The sequence below is a fragment of the Alternaria burnsii genome (assembly GCF_013036055.1).
Source record: "Alternaria burnsii strain CBS107.38 chromosome Unknown 731, whole genome shotgun sequence".
In the NCBI taxonomy this organism is placed as follows: domain Eukaryota; kingdom Fungi; phylum Ascomycota; class Dothideomycetes; order Pleosporales; family Pleosporaceae; genus Alternaria; species Alternaria burnsii.
The window spans coordinates 630,764-648,094 of NW_024066115.1; the positions used below are offsets into that span (position 1 = coordinate 630,764).

At 51.8% G+C, this 17,331-nt stretch overlaps 6 protein-coding genes across 6 annotated transcripts; 5 read left to right on the top strand and 1 right to left on the bottom strand.

Annotated features, from left to right (window-relative positions):
• Positions 1-24: 24 nt before the first annotated feature.
• Positions 25-2,066, top strand: GT037_006876 (uncharacterized protein; the record flags this gene model as incomplete). The annotated part of the gene is made up of 2 exons (XM_038931923.1): positions 25-526; positions 691-2,066. The coding sequence occupies 2 exons, from the start codon at positions 25-27 to the stop codon at positions 2,064-2,066; spliced, it is 1,878 nt and encodes a 625-aa protein (XP_038785395.1).
• A 2,114-nt stretch (positions 2,067-4,180) lies between these two features.
• Positions 4,181-5,557, top strand: GT037_006877 (uncharacterized protein; the record flags this gene model as incomplete). The annotated part of the gene is made up of 1 exon (XM_038931924.1): positions 4,181-5,557. The coding sequence occupies one exon, from the start codon at positions 4,181-4,183 to the stop codon at positions 5,555-5,557; it is 1,377 nt and encodes a 458-aa protein (XP_038785396.1).
• Positions 5,558-5,980: 423 nt separating this feature from the next.
• On the top strand, positions 5,981-8,580 carry GT037_006878 (uncharacterized protein; the record flags this gene model as incomplete). The annotated part of the gene is made up of 2 exons (XM_038931925.1): positions 5,981-8,129; positions 8,195-8,580. The coding sequence occupies 2 exons, from the start codon at positions 5,981-5,983 to the stop codon at positions 8,578-8,580; spliced, it is 2,535 nt and encodes an 844-aa protein (XP_038785397.1).
• Positions 8,581-9,059: 479 nt separating this feature from the next.
• Positions 9,060-14,135, bottom strand: GT037_006879 (helicase swr1; the record flags this gene model as incomplete). The annotated part of the gene is made up of 1 exon (XM_038931926.1): positions 9,060-14,135. One exon carries the CDS (start codon positions 14,133-14,135, stop codon positions 9,060-9,062), a length of 5,076 nt encoding a protein of 1,691 aa, XP_038785398.1.
• A 398-nt stretch (positions 14,136-14,533) lies between these two features.
• Positions 14,534-15,304, top strand: GT037_006880 (nadh:ubiquinone oxidoreductase subunit; the record flags this gene model as incomplete). The annotated part of the gene is made up of 4 exons (XM_038931927.1): positions 14,534-14,667; positions 14,718-14,865; positions 14,920-15,231; positions 15,278-15,304. 4 exons carry the CDS (start codon positions 14,534-14,536, stop codon positions 15,302-15,304), a joined length of 621 nt encoding a protein of 206 aa, XP_038785399.1.
• A 732-nt stretch (positions 15,305-16,036) lies between these two features.
• Positions 16,037-17,282, top strand: GT037_006881 (uncharacterized protein; the record flags this gene model as incomplete). Its single annotated transcript, XM_038931928.1, has 4 exons — positions 16,037-16,223; positions 16,287-16,743; positions 16,797-17,015; positions 17,066-17,282. The coding sequence occupies 4 exons, from the start codon at positions 16,037-16,039 to the stop codon at positions 17,280-17,282; spliced, it is 1,080 nt and encodes a 359-aa protein (XP_038785400.1).
• Positions 17,283-17,331: the final 49 nt, after the last annotated feature.

Genomic DNA, 17,331 nt, shown 5'->3' on the forward strand with positions numbered 1-17,331 from the left:
CGACGACGCTCGTGGACGCGCAATATGGCGCCTCCAGGCGTGAGCAGCAAGGGCAAGGCGACCAAGCCTGGCAAGCCCTCGCAAGCACCGCGCAGCCGAAACACAACGCCGCTGCCCAACGTACGCACTTCGGTCGAGCCTTCTTCCTCTTCGTCCTACTTTGGAAACCGCCTGAGCTCCTACCTCAGAAAGAGCCCCAAGACAGTCGAAGACATACTCGATGGCGCCGCCAACGGCTCTTCCATTCCGACCGGCAAGCTGTTGTTGTCCATGCGCGACGACATCGAGAAGACTGTGCTGAAGAACGTCGAGTCACGCTGCGTGCAGTCCGAAGGTGCGCTGCGGGAACTCATGAACAACAAGAAGAACCGGGCGCCGCGTGAAAGGGAAAAGGACAAGGATGGCGAGGAGCGCGAGCGCAAACATAAGCTCAAGAAGGTGAGCAAGAAACACGACGAGGACGGGAAGCATCCACCTGCGACCGGTGCCCACGGCCTGGCCAGGCAGGACGGCGGTGACGGCAAAGGTGAGTTTGATACCAGGCAATCACATTTCCCTTGGGACTTTACATATACGATCCCTCCTCGTATACACTACTTCGAATACCCTCCAACATGGCTCCTTCCCAACAGCAGTTGATCGTCAAGCTCAACATGAGAGGACTTCACAGACATCTAACCACGTCTACAGACAACTCCTCGGCCATCTCATCGCCAATATCGCAAGCCCCGCCCTCCGCTGCTGGCCATGGGCCGGCGGATGCTCCCTCGCCCAGTGGCTCTGATGTCTCTCACCAGCCCGCCCCTGCCCCAGCCGTACCGCAATTCCAGACTTTCGGTCCTGACCCCGCCAAATTCGATGACCCTACCGTATACCATATACGCGAGGTTACACCAGGCATGTCGATTGAGGAGAGAAAGGAGATATACTGTGTCGCCGAATTCCCCAAGCACGATCTCCGTGACAGGATAGCCGGTTCACCACCAGCAAAGGACTTCTCCAATGCCAAACCGCCGTCACAGGTCAATGCCACCGTCTTCGCCAACTACGTTGAACCATACATAAGGCCGCTCACCGAAGAGGACGTGGCATTCTTGAAGGAGCGTGGAGACCGTATAGCGCCATTCGTGCTGCCTCGACGCGGCCAGCGACACTACAAGGAGATATGGGCCGAGGAAGATGGCTCTATGCACATAGACTCGAATGACCAACGACCACCACCCAACGTCCCACGTGGAGCAGCAGAGGACATCTCAGACGACGTGCTTGAGACAGATCAAGTGTCTACAGGGCCCCTCCTGTCGCGTCTCCTAGCTACATTACGACCAGAGGGACGCGGTAATCAGAGCGGCCAGAGCGAAACTAATGGAGTCAATGGAGACGCCATGGATATTGATGAAGGCGCAGGTGCGCCTGCAGACACGGCCAACGCGAATTCGATACCGGCCGCCGCCCAACTTCCCGACCTCGTTCAGCCGGGCTGGAAACCTCCACCACAGACTGGCCGCACCGACTATGTCGGCATGGAGGACCGCGTACTAATGGAGCTGAAGCACTTTGGCCTGATCTCCGAAGCAGACGCAGAGTCGCAATCATACGATTCTCATTTTGATGACGAAGTAGCCCAACGCCTCCGCTTTCTACAAGAAGAACTCCGCAAGCAGTCCATCATCAATGGCGCACGAAAACAACGCCTTCTCGAGCTCACAGAAGAGCGCATAGCTCAGCAAGAGTACAACACTATAGCCGACGATCTCGACAATCAACTCAACGCCGCCTACCTCAAGCGTAACCGCAATATTGGCAAAGGCAAGAAGCAAAACAAGCGGCCGGGTGGTGCAGGAGGTGGAAGTCATCCAGTGGCTAACGCTGGCATTTCGAGGCCGGGCGTGGGCGAGCCAATCCGCACTCTTATGGAAAGAAGACAACAATGGATCAACACAATAGGACCTGTTGTCAACTACGGAAAGACTGGTTTGCCAACCGAGACCATCTTCGGGGAAGAGAAGATGAAAGAGCTGGAGAACAGGGAGGTGGAGATTTGGAATACAGAGGCCGACGAGTAAGCTTCCCGGCACGTGCAAACTCAATTGGAGCAGGATGATGCTAGGCGTAGGGCTGAAGCGTCGGCCTTGTTGAATGCACATCCAACTGTTGAAAATGACGATACTTGATGGCGCAAAACAGACACACCAAGGTGGGATTCGCCTGTGGTCAGTCTTTCGGGCATAGCACGGCGTAAAGGTGTCAGGATCACACATGTGATTTGAGGTTGTTGATTGGACTTGCATAAGACTGTATTCAAAAGTCAGGCGTTGACAGGTTCGCTAGCCTCTGGACATTTCAGAGCCGCTATCCTACCTTTTTCGATTGAACACTACCCATGGCTATTTGCTCACCAGCTTCCTACTTGTATAGATGACGCATGCATGCAGTTCACGAGACTGGTGAATATCGAAACCGCTTCCAACCATCAAGATAGAAACCTGGCTGACCACGTTTTTAACCGGCGTCAAAAGATGGTTGCGGCGTGCATATTGGGGCTGTGTCAAGACTCTTCGAGCGAGCGAATGACAGTAGGGTGCTCGCTTATGCTTTTGGAAGCTACCCACTTGCGTTGACTCAATGGGATCTGTGAACTCGACATGGCAACTCAGATCTATCTGACCTGATGATCGATTCAGATCAGGACGCACTATTGCTATAGAAGTCAAGCTTTGGGCCATTGATAGTTTCCACGATAAATCCTATGGACGGACCGGTAACGCTGTTAGATTCCTGACTACTACAAAGTCAACTGAGTTCTTGATTATTTGTTGTATGGAGGTTGGAAAGCCCCGTTATGCGACGTGTGATTGGATAGCCTGTCTCCACAGTCAGACACCACGGACTCATGAATCGTATCTCTTCAAGCCTGATCCGCAGAGCCGCATTTAATCTCTCCCAAGACCCTCGATTGGGAAGTAAGGTCGTCCTCTTTAGGTCATCTGATTCATGGACCAGTATCACGACCTGCATATAGCAACGGATTACTTCGTCCTGCGCAGTAACGTTCGCAAGTGGACAGAAAATACACATAGACTTACCACCTTGGTGAAGGTGTGCCAGGGCTTTCAAGCGATATGCAGGATAATGTCTGTAGGAGTATGATAGAGACGCGCAGGCGGTAGGAGGGTGTGCTGCCCAGTGACATGGGAAGCTATTTTGAGCTGCAGGCGGTGCTTGCCTAGTTCGGCTAGCAGAACGCTAGCCGTGGGGAAATCAGGGAGGGCAGTCCTACACTGCACGATCAATCAATCGAACGAACAACGCACAGGTACCTGGATACCTTCCGTTCCTTCTTATTCTTCAAAGTATGCCATTCACTTGAGTTGCCTGTACGGTACTTATTGAACACTGTACTCGCTACTTGGGGAGCGGGTGCGGCAGCTTATCGCAATGGTGAGCACACTCAGAATACTCAAAACGACACGCAACCACCATAACTGCCTTCACCTCGGTTGCCGTCCGCTTTAGATCTCTTACCTTGGTAACGGACTATCCAGAAGACGCTGAAAAGTAGGTTACGCAGGCCTGTAAGCACAGTGAGGCTGACACATCGGCCGCTCATTGGACGTTGTGTCTGCACAAATACCAAAACATATTTTCTCTCGCACAGCCCGCCTTACACCTGCATGAGGCACGAAACTATTCTGCGCAATCCTCCCCCGCCCACCAATACACCTCAAGAACGTGGAGCCAAGGATCAGGATAGCTGCAGCCGCTGTTGCGTCCAACAGGCATGCGTTATGCAGTGAACAGACCTTATTGAGGCATGTGTAGGTGGCTTGACGGGTAGCAGGGTATGAGGGCTGAGACATGCGGGTGCGCTAATCATGGCAGATGGTAATACTGCGATGTAGGTCTCTGCAGCAGATCCAAAATCTAAATCTTACCTACACCACAGTGATGGATCCGGGTAAGGCAAGTATCGTAGGATGCTGGTTAATATATAAAGGCGGTGGAGTGCTCGAGAGCTGGACTTGGCTACACATGGCTGGTAGTACAACGCTCAGCTTACTCTCTACTCGACACCGACTCTTCGAAAGAGGCTGCATAGTCGAATATAATGTCTATTGCATCACGGCCGTTTCTTTGGCGTTCACCAGTCATAATCGATAACAAAAAAACGTCACTCAACATGTCTTCACCTACATCAGCACCCAAGACATCCACACCTAGGAAAATCAACAACCTGAAGCTCAGAGCTTCATGCGATTCTTGCGCTGCGTCAAAAGTCAAGTGCAGCAAAGAGCATCCGATCTGTGCACGATGCTCCGTCATCAACTCGACATGTATATATGGTGTTTCGAGAAAACACGGAAAACCAGGGCGGACGAGGAAGAGAAACGCAGACGGAACTCCGTTCGTCAAAACCGCGAAGCAGCGTCTATCTCCAGGGGGCAGCGAGTTCAGTTTATCCAGCCTCCAACCGGAACCTACCCTTCAACAGACGGATCTAGAAATCGCTTCGAACTGGGCTTCTGACTGGTCGCCTACACCAAGCTTGTCAGCCACTCCAGGCTTCGAGTTCGAAACTGTACCAGAATCATCATACGCAAGCGACGTTCATTCAGACACGACCCATATTGATAATACTGTTCTACCAACACAACCAGCTCGACCAGGACCAGGATTGACCATCGAATTAAACCGTCTCTTGCGAGACCCGTTCACAGAGGAGCAAACAGCGCAATCTGACCCCTCTAGTTGGCAAGCTCTTAGAGAATACATAGGCGGCGATGACATAAACCCCATGGACTATTATTCGACCGGCTCAAAGAACGCAGAGCATCTACGTTCCGTCTCTTCCGTCTCCATACCATATAGCCCGATGAGTCAAGCTACAGGGACAAATGATGCAATGGCACCATATTTCAACTCCTCGATGGACAACTTTCATTGCTGTTATACATCGGCCTACTCAATCCTTGATACTCTGAGGCACGTCAGGCATACACATCCGGCATTTACCAAGGGTCCGTTCGAGGCTGTTCTCCTGACTTCTCAATCAGCCATAAGGAACGTTTTGCAGCTTCTTAATTGTCCTTGCTCGTCAGATCCACACCTCGCTATGCTATACTCAAGCATAACATCCAAGATTCTAACCTGGTACCAGACTGCCGCTGGTGTACATCCTCCTGTCCAATCTAGTACCTTGGTATCAGCGTCGTTCTGTTGGAGCAACAGCCAGTCCTTACGCTCTTCGCAGCCTGCTTTTCCAACCCCATCTGTGCCGAGCATCACTAAGGGTGAGAGCTTCAATCCGTACGTGCATCAACCTCAGCATCAACACTATGACTTTGAAGACCTTGAGCAGCAGAACTATAGAAGACAGGTGATATTGCTTGAGCTACAAGGTTGTGGACAGCTCGTCAGGGCACTAGCTAATTGGGGAGGGAATAGCGCGACCTGCGAGCAAGCAGAGCATCTGTATAATATACTAGGCAGATGGTTGAAGATCGAGCTATACAAAACAGTCAAAGGCATCGAGAGCAGGAACTCTCAGTCGAGTTGAGGTGCTCCAACGGAATGAAGTTATGAATTGAATGAGGGGGTGCTTTATAGGCTTTCGTCCACATTGTAATCATCATGCTTTCAGGTGGCTGGTAATTGTCAGACTCGATAAATAGTAATCATAATCAAACAATTCTGGGTTTCCAAAGCTATAGCATCGGTAAAGCTTATTCTGGTCTGTTCTCAGCATATACTTCAAGAACATAATGAAGATAACACTAGTGGCGGTGCTCATGAGCTACTGTGGAGCCACACCCCGGATTACCCCAGTGCACGTGGCACGTTCACATGCCTCGGCTCAAACCGCAGCCAGCATCATAGCACTTACTCACATGCCAGCCAAGTACACCATTACTAGACCTCTGCCATCGACTTTACGGCTGGGAAATGAAAACCTTCCTAGGGAGGATGTACACGGTCAACCATGGCCGCCCAGTCCACCTTACGCCAGCCTCATGACCCTCTCTTAGCACTCTACGACCATTATGCGACGCGCCTCAAGTCCCGCGTCCGCAGCGCTTCGAAGGTCACGAAGCTTCTGACTACCATCACCCTTCTACTCACCATCATAGGCGCGGGATATGGAGGTACCCGATGGTACAAGAGCCGGCGCGCAGAGAAAGAGACTGGCCGACGCTTGCTGAGGAGGAACTCCGGACTCAAGAACAAAGACGGCTCCAGGACAATATACGTTCCCTACCGCGACTCGACGTCCAAAGTAGTCATCCATCCCACCAAGCAAACCACATTCGATGCTCATCGTAGACTTTTCCTCCAGCCCCCACGCGCAGCCCGCATCGCTGATACCACGTCGAGCGATCCGCAAGCGCCGCCGCCACAAACGAAGCCGGGTCTCAATCTGGCCTTCCTACACCAGTTTCTGAGCCTGTTGAACATCATGATACCGCGTTGGAACAGCAAGGAGACGGGTCTCTTGGTCAGCCATAGCGTCTTCCTCATGCTGCGGACATATCTCTCCCTCGTCGTAGCGCGTCTCGATGGAGAGATTGTGCGCGATCTCGTCGCGGGCAATGGAAAGGCTTTCTTGTGGGGTATAGTCCAATGGCTGGGTGTCGGCACGTTTTCCTCGTACACAAATGCCATGATCAAGTTCTTGCAGAGCAAGGTTTCCATCGCGTTCCGGACACGGCTCACGAGATACATTCACGACTTGTACCTGAATGACCACTTGAACTACTACAAGCTCCAGAATCTGGATGGAGGCGTAGGAGCTGGAGCAGACCAGTATATCACGCAAGATCTGACATTGTTCTGCGCGAGTGCCGCGTCGTTGTATTCGAGCCTGGGAAAACCGTTTGTGGATCTATGCGTCTTCAATTACCAGCTCTACCGTTCTCTGGGACCTCTGGCTTTGACTGGTTTGTTAAGCAACTACTTCCTCACGGCGACAGTGCTACGTAAACTCTCTCCACCATTTGGCAAACTAAAAGCCGTCGAAGGTCGAAGAGAAGGCGAGTTTCGCGCACTGCACTCTCGTCTCATCGCAAACGCCGAAGAAGTCGCTTTCTACGGTGGTGACGAAATGGAAAAGCACTTCCTCGAACGTGGTTTCAAGGATCTTAAACACTGGATGGAAGGCATCTACAGCCTCAAGATCCGGTATAATATGCTCGAAGATTTTGTCCTCAAATACTCATGGTCAGCTTTCGGATACCTCGTTACGTCGCTTCCCGTCTTCTTGCCTGAATGGGGCGGTGCAGGAGGCACACCTGAGCTACCTGGAGGCGAGAAGTCACACCGCGAGCGAAGTCGCATGAAGGACTTCATCACGAACAAGCGACTTATGTTGTCTCTTGCAGACGCTGGCGGTCGTATGATGTATAGTATCAAGGACCTCTCTGAACTGGCTGGCTATACATCCCGCGTCTATACTTTGATCAGCACACTCCATCGCGTTCACGCAGATGCATACTATCCTCCGCCCGGTACGCGACCTGAACTTTATTCCGTCTCTGACGTTCAAGGCACAGTTCACAAGGGTTTTGACGGAATTCGTCTTGAACACGTTCCAGTTGTTGCCCCAGCCCTGCATCCAATGGGCGGCGAAGAACTTCTAGAGTCTCTGTCCTTTATAGTGCATTCCGGTGAGCATCTTCTCATCACTGGTCCCAATGGCTGCGGCAAGAGCGCCGTCTCACGCATAGTCGCCGGTCTCTGGCCCGCATACCGTGGTCTTGTTAGTCGTCCGCGTAGCATTGGCGTAGATGGCATCATGTTCCTCCCTCAACGACCCTACCTCTCCACTGGCACCCTCCGTGACCAAGTCATCTACCCTCATACCGATGCCGACATGAAGGATGCCGGCCGCCGCGACTTTGAACTTTCCCAGGTCCTCGAAGAGGCGAAACTTGGCTATCTACCGGACAGGGAAGGCGGCTGGGACACGAAGAAAGTATGGAAAGACGTTTTCAGTGGTGGTGAGAAGCAGAGAATGGGCATTGCAAGATTACTTTACCATGAACCGCGGTATGCGTTTGTGGACGAAGGAACAAGTGCGGTCAGTAGTGATGTGGAGGGCTTGCTCTACGAACGCGCAAAGGCGAAGGGAATAAGTACGTTCTCTAGTCATCTCTTTTTTTTTTCTTCGATATAACATCGACTGACTTATCGGTTCTAGCATTAATCACAATATCTACCCGCGCATCCCTAAAGCGTTACCACGATTACACACTGACTCTTGGTATGGGTGATCACGGCGATGAGTGGGACTTCCAACGCATAGGTACGCAGTCTGAGAAATCGAGTGTGGATAAGGAGCTCGCAGAGCTGAGGGAGAGGCTGGCCAAAGTGGAGGAGTGGAAAAAGAGGAGAGAGGAGATCGAGGCAGAGTTGAACAGAGTGTGGGTAGAAGCCAAAGATGGAGAAGGCGACGAAGAGAGTCAAGAACTGGCCCCTTCGCCATATCTAGAAAGAGAAGAGGAAGACTATGCGATCAATGCAGATGATGGTGGTCAGGAAGAGGGGGTCCAGAGTGGCAGTCAAGACACATCTGCATCTATCTAATAACGTAGAGAAAAGAGAGATATAGATTTCTGTTACTGCAACGAGAGCTAGACAGGCCTTCTATTGAGAGTGCTTCAGCTATTGATCTTTGTTTGGTGCAAGACCCAAAAAAAGAATGGAGAGCGGGCAAAAACATACAACAGCGGGGATTCGCCAGTGGTCACCCACCTGACCACTAATCCGCCGGTATCTTGCTTAACTAGGGCTGAGCGAACGGGAAGCCGTGATCTCAAGATCCTATGGTCGTATGTGACAGCACTGGTCATTTGACCGGTCTGTAAACCTCTGGTGTTGGTGTGGTCAGCGTATACCAGAAACAAAATCTGCGGGCAGCATCCGACTCTCGCGAATGTACAGTTATCTTATTGCTCTTCCTCTCTGTTGAGGAAACGCCAGACCATGCAAATGCTACTACGATTGTACAACTATTAATACATTTTTACGCTTCAATACGCTCGCTAAAAATCAAAGGCCGTCTACTAGTATTTCTTCTTTCGATGCCGTACATGAGGATCCTGCCCCTTCCGATTCCTCTTCTGCCTGTCCGTTGGCGGTCTGTATGGTTCTTTGCCATATTCCTCTCGGTACAAGCTCAGCATGTATTCATCGACATGTCTCCGTTCCTTTTCATTGCCGTCAACATCCAGATCCTCGTCCGCTTTAGTGGTAGCTGCGGCTTCAGAGACAGCCCTCGTAGCGTTAAGGCTCTCGTTGAAGTCGACTTGATCTTCCTGAATTTCATCCACAATCTCCTTTTGCGCAATGGAAGCTGCAGTACGATCTTCCGTATCTTCTACATTGCCCATTACACGTGCGTCGCCAAGGAGTCCAATCTTCTCGCCGAGCACACGTTCCATGGCTGCACCAGCTTCATCGGTAGTGTCGATGCCCATATTCTCATCAAGCGCGTCGCGCCAGGTAACCTTATTGAACGTGTCTGTGGTGAAGTCACCCTTTTGAATAATGACGTCGTCGAGAAGACGTTTTTGATTGGACTTCCGGAGGATGTTGGCTTCGATGGTGTATTCGCTGACGAACTTGTAGATGTGTACGTCGCGTGTTTGGCCGATACGATGGGCTCGATCTTGACATTGCTTGTCCATTGCAGGGTTCCAGTCAAGGTCATAGAAGATGACGCTATCAGCACCTGTGAGATTGATACCGAGACCACCAGATCGGGATGACAGGATAAAGCATAGAATGCGAGGGTCGGTATTGAAGCGGTCTGTAAGGATTTGGCGCTGTTCGATCTTGGTAGATCCGTCAAGACGTAGATAACGGTACCCATGGATATTGAGGAACTGTTCGAGGATATCGAGAACCTTTGTCATCTGCGTGAAGATGAGCGCACGGTGACCACCAGCTTGCAGATCCCGTAGTAGCGTTGCAAGACGCTGAAGCTTGCCACAGTCGTATTGAAGAAGACGTTTGTCTGGGAAGGCGATGGATTGTCTAATGCGTGAAGCATGGAAGGGGTCTTTTTCATGTGCTGCCTCTGACGATTGGATTAGCTGAACACCGCGTCTGGACAAGGTCAGAGGAGCAAGCTCTTCCGCTGCAACAGCAGGTGTAACACATGTGAAGCGAGTGATGAGAGGCTCCATGGCCTCAGCACGCTGTTCCAATGTAGGGATCATGTCGTGGAAGTGTGTAATTTGTTGATCGTGCCAGTGTGACAACACACGATGGGAGCGTGGTGATCTGAAGCCGAGAAGGCCATGGTGTTGGCGAACAATGTCGTAATGGATTGCCTCCTCTTGCTTCGGTTGCATTTGCGCCTGGCTAAAGCCATGATAATTTGGATGCGGAGTGTGGTGCGTTCGGTACAGGAGCGGCTTAGGTACCTTCTTTCCTTCTGTGATAGCCCCGAACGTGAAATCATGCCAATCAACGGTGACCGCCTCAACAATGTCCTTTCCGTATATAGGCATAAACTGGGTACGAGCGCGAGTGAGATTGAGACAAGTTTGCAGATGGTCTCGAACAGCCACTTGCTCTCGCTTGGCCATGGCTGCCATGGTCGATTGTAGTGGGGAGGTACCCTTGTCGGTCAGTTTGTTGATGCGCCGTGTTTGGCGCTCAATCAAGTCTTCTAGAGGCCGGGTGGCACGAATAGGATAGGTACGTCGAGCATGGCCTAATTGAGTCTGTTCCCGTCGCGCAAATACCAGATTCAGAGCGTCTAAGTTTACTTGCTTGTCTTCCATGCCCTCTTGCAAGCGCTTCCGAATGAGGAAGTCCTTGATCTCGTACTGAGCGGCAACTGACTTGGGCATAGCCATGGACGTTACAATAGCTCGCGTTTCGAACAGGTCGGGGTGATTGCAGACTTTTCGTAATGACATTAAGCAATTGATAATCGACATGTAGTTTCCGGAGGACAAGATCTCCTTGGTCGAAGCACGGCCCATGAATCCGTCATAAAGCTGTCGTTGCCGCTTAGAAAGCTTACAGTAGACAACATGCTCATATTTTCCAGGCATTTGCTTCTCAACCTCCGACTTCAGTCGTCGAAGCAAATATGGCCGAAGTACTTCATGGAGCCGTTTGACCACCTTCTGCGCTTCTGCGTCGAGTTGTTGTCTTCCCTGGTCGAGAATCTGGGACGTAGGATTCTTCAACGCTAGCGTGAATTCTTCTAGACCCGCGATGCGACCCTCTCCAGCAAATCCAGCTGGCATCAAGAAATACAGCAACGACCAAAGCTCGTCGATATTGTTCTGCAAAGGCGTACCGGTCAACAGGAGCCGCCGCTCTGTCCGAAGGTTAAGCATGGTCTGCCATCGTTGTGATTTAAAATTCTTGATGTTATGGGCTTCGTCGAGCACCAGGTAGCGCCAGGGCCGCATCTTGAATGCTGCTGCATCCTGGAGGATGAGTTGGTACGAAGTAATGACAACATTGTACATGTCCTTTCCAGTGTTGCGCCAGCCCGAGCGTTTTCGTTTTCGCTCGTTGATGTCGCCATAGTACGTCAAGATCTTGAAGCCTGGCAAGAACTTCTTAAACTCCATCTCCCAATTGAGCATGACGCTGGTGGGCACTACGACTAGATGCGGACCCCATATTTCGCGACGAACAGCAAGGTATGCAAGGAGCGAGATCGTCTGTATAGTTTTTCCTAGGCCCATCTCGTCTGCGAGGATACCGTTAGTATCAGACTCGTATAGATTCGCTAGCCAATCTAGTCCGTCGTGTTGGTACTCGCGGAGGGTACCGCGTAGCAAGAACGGCACCTCGGTTCTTGGTGGAGAAGACGTGTGCCGAGATCTAGAAGCACTCTTGGATCGTACTACATCTTCCATTGGAGTTGACTCAGCAATCTCGATGGAAGGAGCCGGCTGTGCTGCAGTGTCCCCATTGACATGTGGCTCATCTACCTCAGCGACGGAATCATGGCCGTTCATACGAGGCTTCTCTTCAGTGGTTTCCGCAGGCGACGGAGCATGACCGTTTGGCTGTTCTATTTGGGGGGACGATTCTTCTGATTTCATGTCGTCAATCGTGGTCTTGGCAGCCTCTTTCAGTTTCTTGATGTCTTTAGGTGCCAAAAAGCCCATCATGCCCAGTTCTTGTTCCTCGCTCTCTTGATCATCGTCATCTTCCGATTCGCCTGCTTCTTCACCATCGTCGTCACTTCCCGAGCCTTCGTTGCTGGACCAAGCTTCGCTACCGGATTCTGAGCCCTTGTCGTCTTCAGAATCTAGCAAAGCATCATCAACCTGATCAAGTTCGATAGTAGCAGGGTCGATGTAACCTGGCTTTTTCTTCTCCTCATCTTCTTCGTTGTCATTGAAGCCGTTGGTATGTTGGAAAGTATTTTCGGGGGGTTCACTGGTATCTTCGTCTTCAAGATCAGGGTCTGGCGTTGGCGCGGGAGTACCCTCTTCCGCATCAGCCTGCTCATCGTCGTCATCTTCTGAGTTCGCTTCAGCTTCGGAGCTACTCTCTGGAATATCGGGAAGTTGTCCATATTTCTCGCGTAACTGTTCGGCTGTGAGGTTCGCATCTTCATCCTGTTCGTTTTCTTGTTCGCTATCGGAGCTGGAAGACATAATGTCGTCGTCGTGTTGTTGTTCTGAGGCGTGCGACACCCCGCTTTCAGATTCCATCTCATCGAAATCGCGGTCTTCGCTGACCAGGGAAGATGCGCCATCGCCCGCATTACGGCCACCCAGAATCTCTTGTGCCTGGTTGAACATGTCATCCATAGCCTTGTGTCCGAGCTGCAACTGCTCCTCTTCGTATTTGGCCACACGCTCTTTATCAATCTCAACCTTGACCAAGCCCCACGCGTCCTTGACATCTTTCACAAGCTGCTTATACCTTGTCACCTGTCGCTCAGTCTCTTCTTGTTCAATCTCGTCTTGGCTCTTGCGCTTGAACTTGTTCTTCCAGAAGTCATATGCTTCCCTAGCTAGGATCTTGGCCGTCCGCCGATGTGCCACCTTTTCTTCTTTCAGCAGCTTGCCGAAGTGTAGAGCATGCGTCACCACGTGATCCCAATGACCATACTGTGGAGGCGGTTCTGGGGCTGCTTCAGGTGCATACACACTACATCGTGTCTGGCTCAAGACTCCATGCTCAGCAGCTTCGACGATCTGCAAGCGACGCTCGGCCTCCTCCTCAGCCTTCTCTTGTGTTATCCTGAGCGCCTCTTCGCCGTCTAGTGGGTCGTCCTGCCCTAACCACTCTTCGAGGGATGCGTACTCTGATTTGGGCGGGGCATGTGCGGGATGTCGATTCGGAGGGTCGGGCTTTCGCAGTCGCAGGCGAAGACGAGGGGCAGGCATTGCGGGATTCGAGTCGTCAGGGGATCCATAAAGGCCGGCATAAGGGTCATGTCCATTGGTTTCGGCGTCGTCCACGGGTTCGTCACCTAGATCGTCAGTGGGCGCCTCAGCGCCCCTCCGAGAGCGTCCGACCCGCTTGCGCGTGCCTTCGGGTGACCCATTTTGAAGTGCTGGCGATGTGACTGGGGATGTTGTAGCAAGTCCAGATGGCTTCCTCTGGCGCTCAGATTTGCGCGCCGGGGTTACCCAGGACTGTGCAGAAGCCTTCTTCGTGATAGTGGACGGCGTCTTTCCTTTCGGAACAGACATGGGCCCTGAGCCATTGCGCGACTCCCGCTTGACACCATGCTTAGGGGTGCCATTCGTTTGCGTTGTCTTAGTAGCCGGTCGTGAATTCCGCTTTACAGGCTCTGGCGTCGGCGGTGCAGTGTCCTTGTTTACACGCGACGACTTTCTGACGCCATTCTCGAACACAGTCGTGGGTCCATCAGCCACGAAAGACTTCCAGGGCGGCGATACGGCGCGTGATGCTGAGCGACGCGGTGTGGCATCTTCGAGTTTCCGCCGCTTTGCCGGACGCTCAATGACGCCACCATCATCGCCATTTACTGGCGCCAGCTGATGCTCGTCCTTGATCACAGTTGCGCTATCAATCTCAATGCTGTCTCCATTTTGTGTGCTGTCGGATGCGTCGTGGGCGTCGATCGAGTCGCGTGGTGGAATGGAGTCGATGTCGCGATCCGCGGCGGTAACTTCTTCCATTCAGGAAGGGCGAAAGAGGCGGCCTGGGGAGCCTGGAGACCACCCGGCGCGCGGCCAAATCGACATATATCAGCTCAAATTCGGAGTCGCAAAATAGCCTGACGCGTGCTGATAGCGGTGAAGGGGTCAGATTTTAAATATCTGTTCGCGTTGGGATGATGCTGTAATGTGTCGATGTCGTGAGATGTTAAAAACAGAGCCGGCGATAATGTTTGGTAGGGATCACACGCTAAGTACCGGCACGGGCGCGCATGCTATCCCCTCGACGTGAAATACAACAAGATGGTAGTATCTACACTTCTGGATGCTGTGATTGTGGCTGTCTAAAGTCTCCGCAAATTCTCTCAGGCAGACATCAGGCTCTTCGGTCGCGTAGACGCCTTTCGTGTTACATATTCATGACCGATTGTGGTAGTACGCAGAGCAGTTGGACCCACTTCTCCGCCAAGCATTACCGGGGTGCCGCAACTGAGCTCATCGCGAACGACACACCAATACTCATATCCACCAACCCCCGGAATAGCGCCACAACGTAAGCAGACGCCGAGCACCTATATCGCAGAGGTACTCACTGCACTCTAGTATGCTTCCCAGGCGCATTGTAGCGGCCCGCCCGCTGGCTCGAGCCATTGTCCCCGCCGTAGCACGCCCACGACCCCAATTCACCCAGATCCGAACCGCCCTTACCGATGCCGAGAAGAGCGCCGTCGAGCTTGCTGACCCAAACCAAGTACGCCTCCGCATTATATGCAAGGAATGAAGGGCGTAATGCTGATAGTGATAGAATGGCGGCTACATCAACCCTCCTGCTGAGAAGCGAGGAAACCGCGACCCATACGGTGATTACTGGGACAAGCAAGAGCGCCGCAACTATGGCGAGCCTTGCCACGAGGACAACGATATCCTCGGCGTACTAGCCCTGCACGACTACAACCACTTCAGTCCCCAATGGGGTTTCGTCCTGATGGGCACATTCATCGCTACCGTCTTTGGACTTTGCGCAGCTGTTGGCACCGTGTACCCCGACAAGCTCAGTGCTCCCAAGACATACCCAGACGGTCTGGAGGCTGAGCTGGGTGGAAAGGGCGCATTGCTGGTAAGTTTATGTTGAGAAGTCGAGGACTATCGCTGACTGGGTACAGGCAAGGAAGCCCGGTGAGGGCTGGTAAATTGTATGCAGGTTTAGCAGATATATACAAATGGGATTCTCTATGTCAATTCAATACCCACTTACCATCCTAGACATGCTGATGATGCTTTACGTCACTGTCTGGATTCAAGTGATGGTCTATTACTGTTTTTTTCTGGTTCGGTGTACTGCTTACTTGAGGACTAGGAAACAGCTTATCACAACAGACTCCTAAAATTTGACCGCGAGTCCTCTGCAATGGGTCCCGTATAGTGGGTCGTGGCACATGCGAAGCCAGGAATGTCTCGCCCCATCCCAGGACCTCATAGCGTTACAGCAAACCACTAGTATAAGCACATGGGCCCCATGTATCCCACACTTGACCCCAAGGATCCAAAGGAGCTCAGCACTCTATTCGTTGCGTGTCTTTTCATCCTTGCTTGGTGTTCGCTCTGTCGGGTGTTCGCTAGGATGTTTGCCAGGATCTGATTGGTCGATTCCCATATTGTATACAAGCAATCAACATGCTCATGTACGGCAGTTGAATTTGGAACCTTCTACAGGCCACAATCCTTCGACGAAACTACCCGACATGGCGAACCGTGAAGATGATGTGGGGTGGGTTCCATGTGGAGACCTTGCTATGGACGTTACCCCTTATATATCGGTAGGCATATGCGGTACAAAAGTACGCATCTGAACTTCCATATCTACATTTTACGTTTTTGTTATCCGCAGTTTTTTAAGTTATTTACAGTGTTTGATCGTCACCATGTACTGGCCTTCACTTGGGCTTGCACTCGCCACTTTCTTCAACAATGTCGCAGCTTCGCCAGCTCATGACCTCAAAGCGCGCCAATTTGCGACAGCTGCAATGCTGCGCTTCCAGTGCTCTCAACTAGTTTACGATCGCATCGACCCACTTGTTCAGCCTGGCGTTGCACCCTCAGCACACATGCGTAAGCAGCATCCACGTGCGAGCTCTACACGAATCCTGACTAACCTGGCATACCGTCATTTAGACCAAATTGTAGGTGGAAATGCCTTCAATGTCTCTATGCCACCGCTTGACCTGGACCCCAGTACGGAAGCCACATGCACAACCTGCGATTTCGCTGAAGACCTCTCAAACTATTGGACCGCAAACCTATACTTCAAAGCGCGCAACGGTACTTTCCAGCGTGTCCCTCAGATGGTTAATTTGGGCCTTCAGGGTAGAGAAGGCGTTACAGTGTACTACATTCCGCCATACGATGGAAAGAGCACCGTCACAGCTTTCCCCAAAGGCTTTAGGATGTTGGTTGGTGATCCAGGATTGAGAGTCCAGGAGGGACAACAAAAGCAGCTTTGCCATCGGTGCTTTACGAACAAAGAACAGGATCCTTTCGGTGGCGCGCCATGTATTGGAGAATTCGATACTGCGGGACTGCCACCAAAGATGTGTGGTGGTGGAATTCGAACGACTATTACGTTTCCAACGTTCGTTCATCCTTCCTACGTATCCTTGTTTTCGATGCTGATGTTGAACATAGATGCTGGGATGGCAAGAACCTCGATTCCCCCAACCACAAAGACCACGTCGCTTACCCAACAACTGGCTCCTTCGAGTCCAACGGTCCCTGCCCAGAGACACACCCCATACATATGCCACAACTCATGTACGAAGTCATGTGGGACACCACCCCTTTCAATGATGCGGCTCTCTGGCCTGATGACGGCTCACAGCCTTTCGTGTATAGCATGGGTGACGCGTGAGTGATCTGCGAAGATAGTAGAGAGAACGATGCTAAAAACACTATAGAACTGGCTATGGCCAACATGGCGACTATGTCTTTGGCTGGAAAGACGGCGCGCTGCAAAAAGCTATGGATCAACGCTGCTTTGGAAACACCTGTACGGGACTGACGACCCAGAGTGCTGATGTGTCGACAAAGTGTGGGGTGCCGCAAGCTGTGAAAGAGCCGGTCGATGGATGGCTTGATGAATTGCCTGGTGGGCCGGCCGTCACTTACGAGTAACCTGAGCGCAAGTTATAAGCCATGGAAGAGTAATAGTAATTAAAGGGGA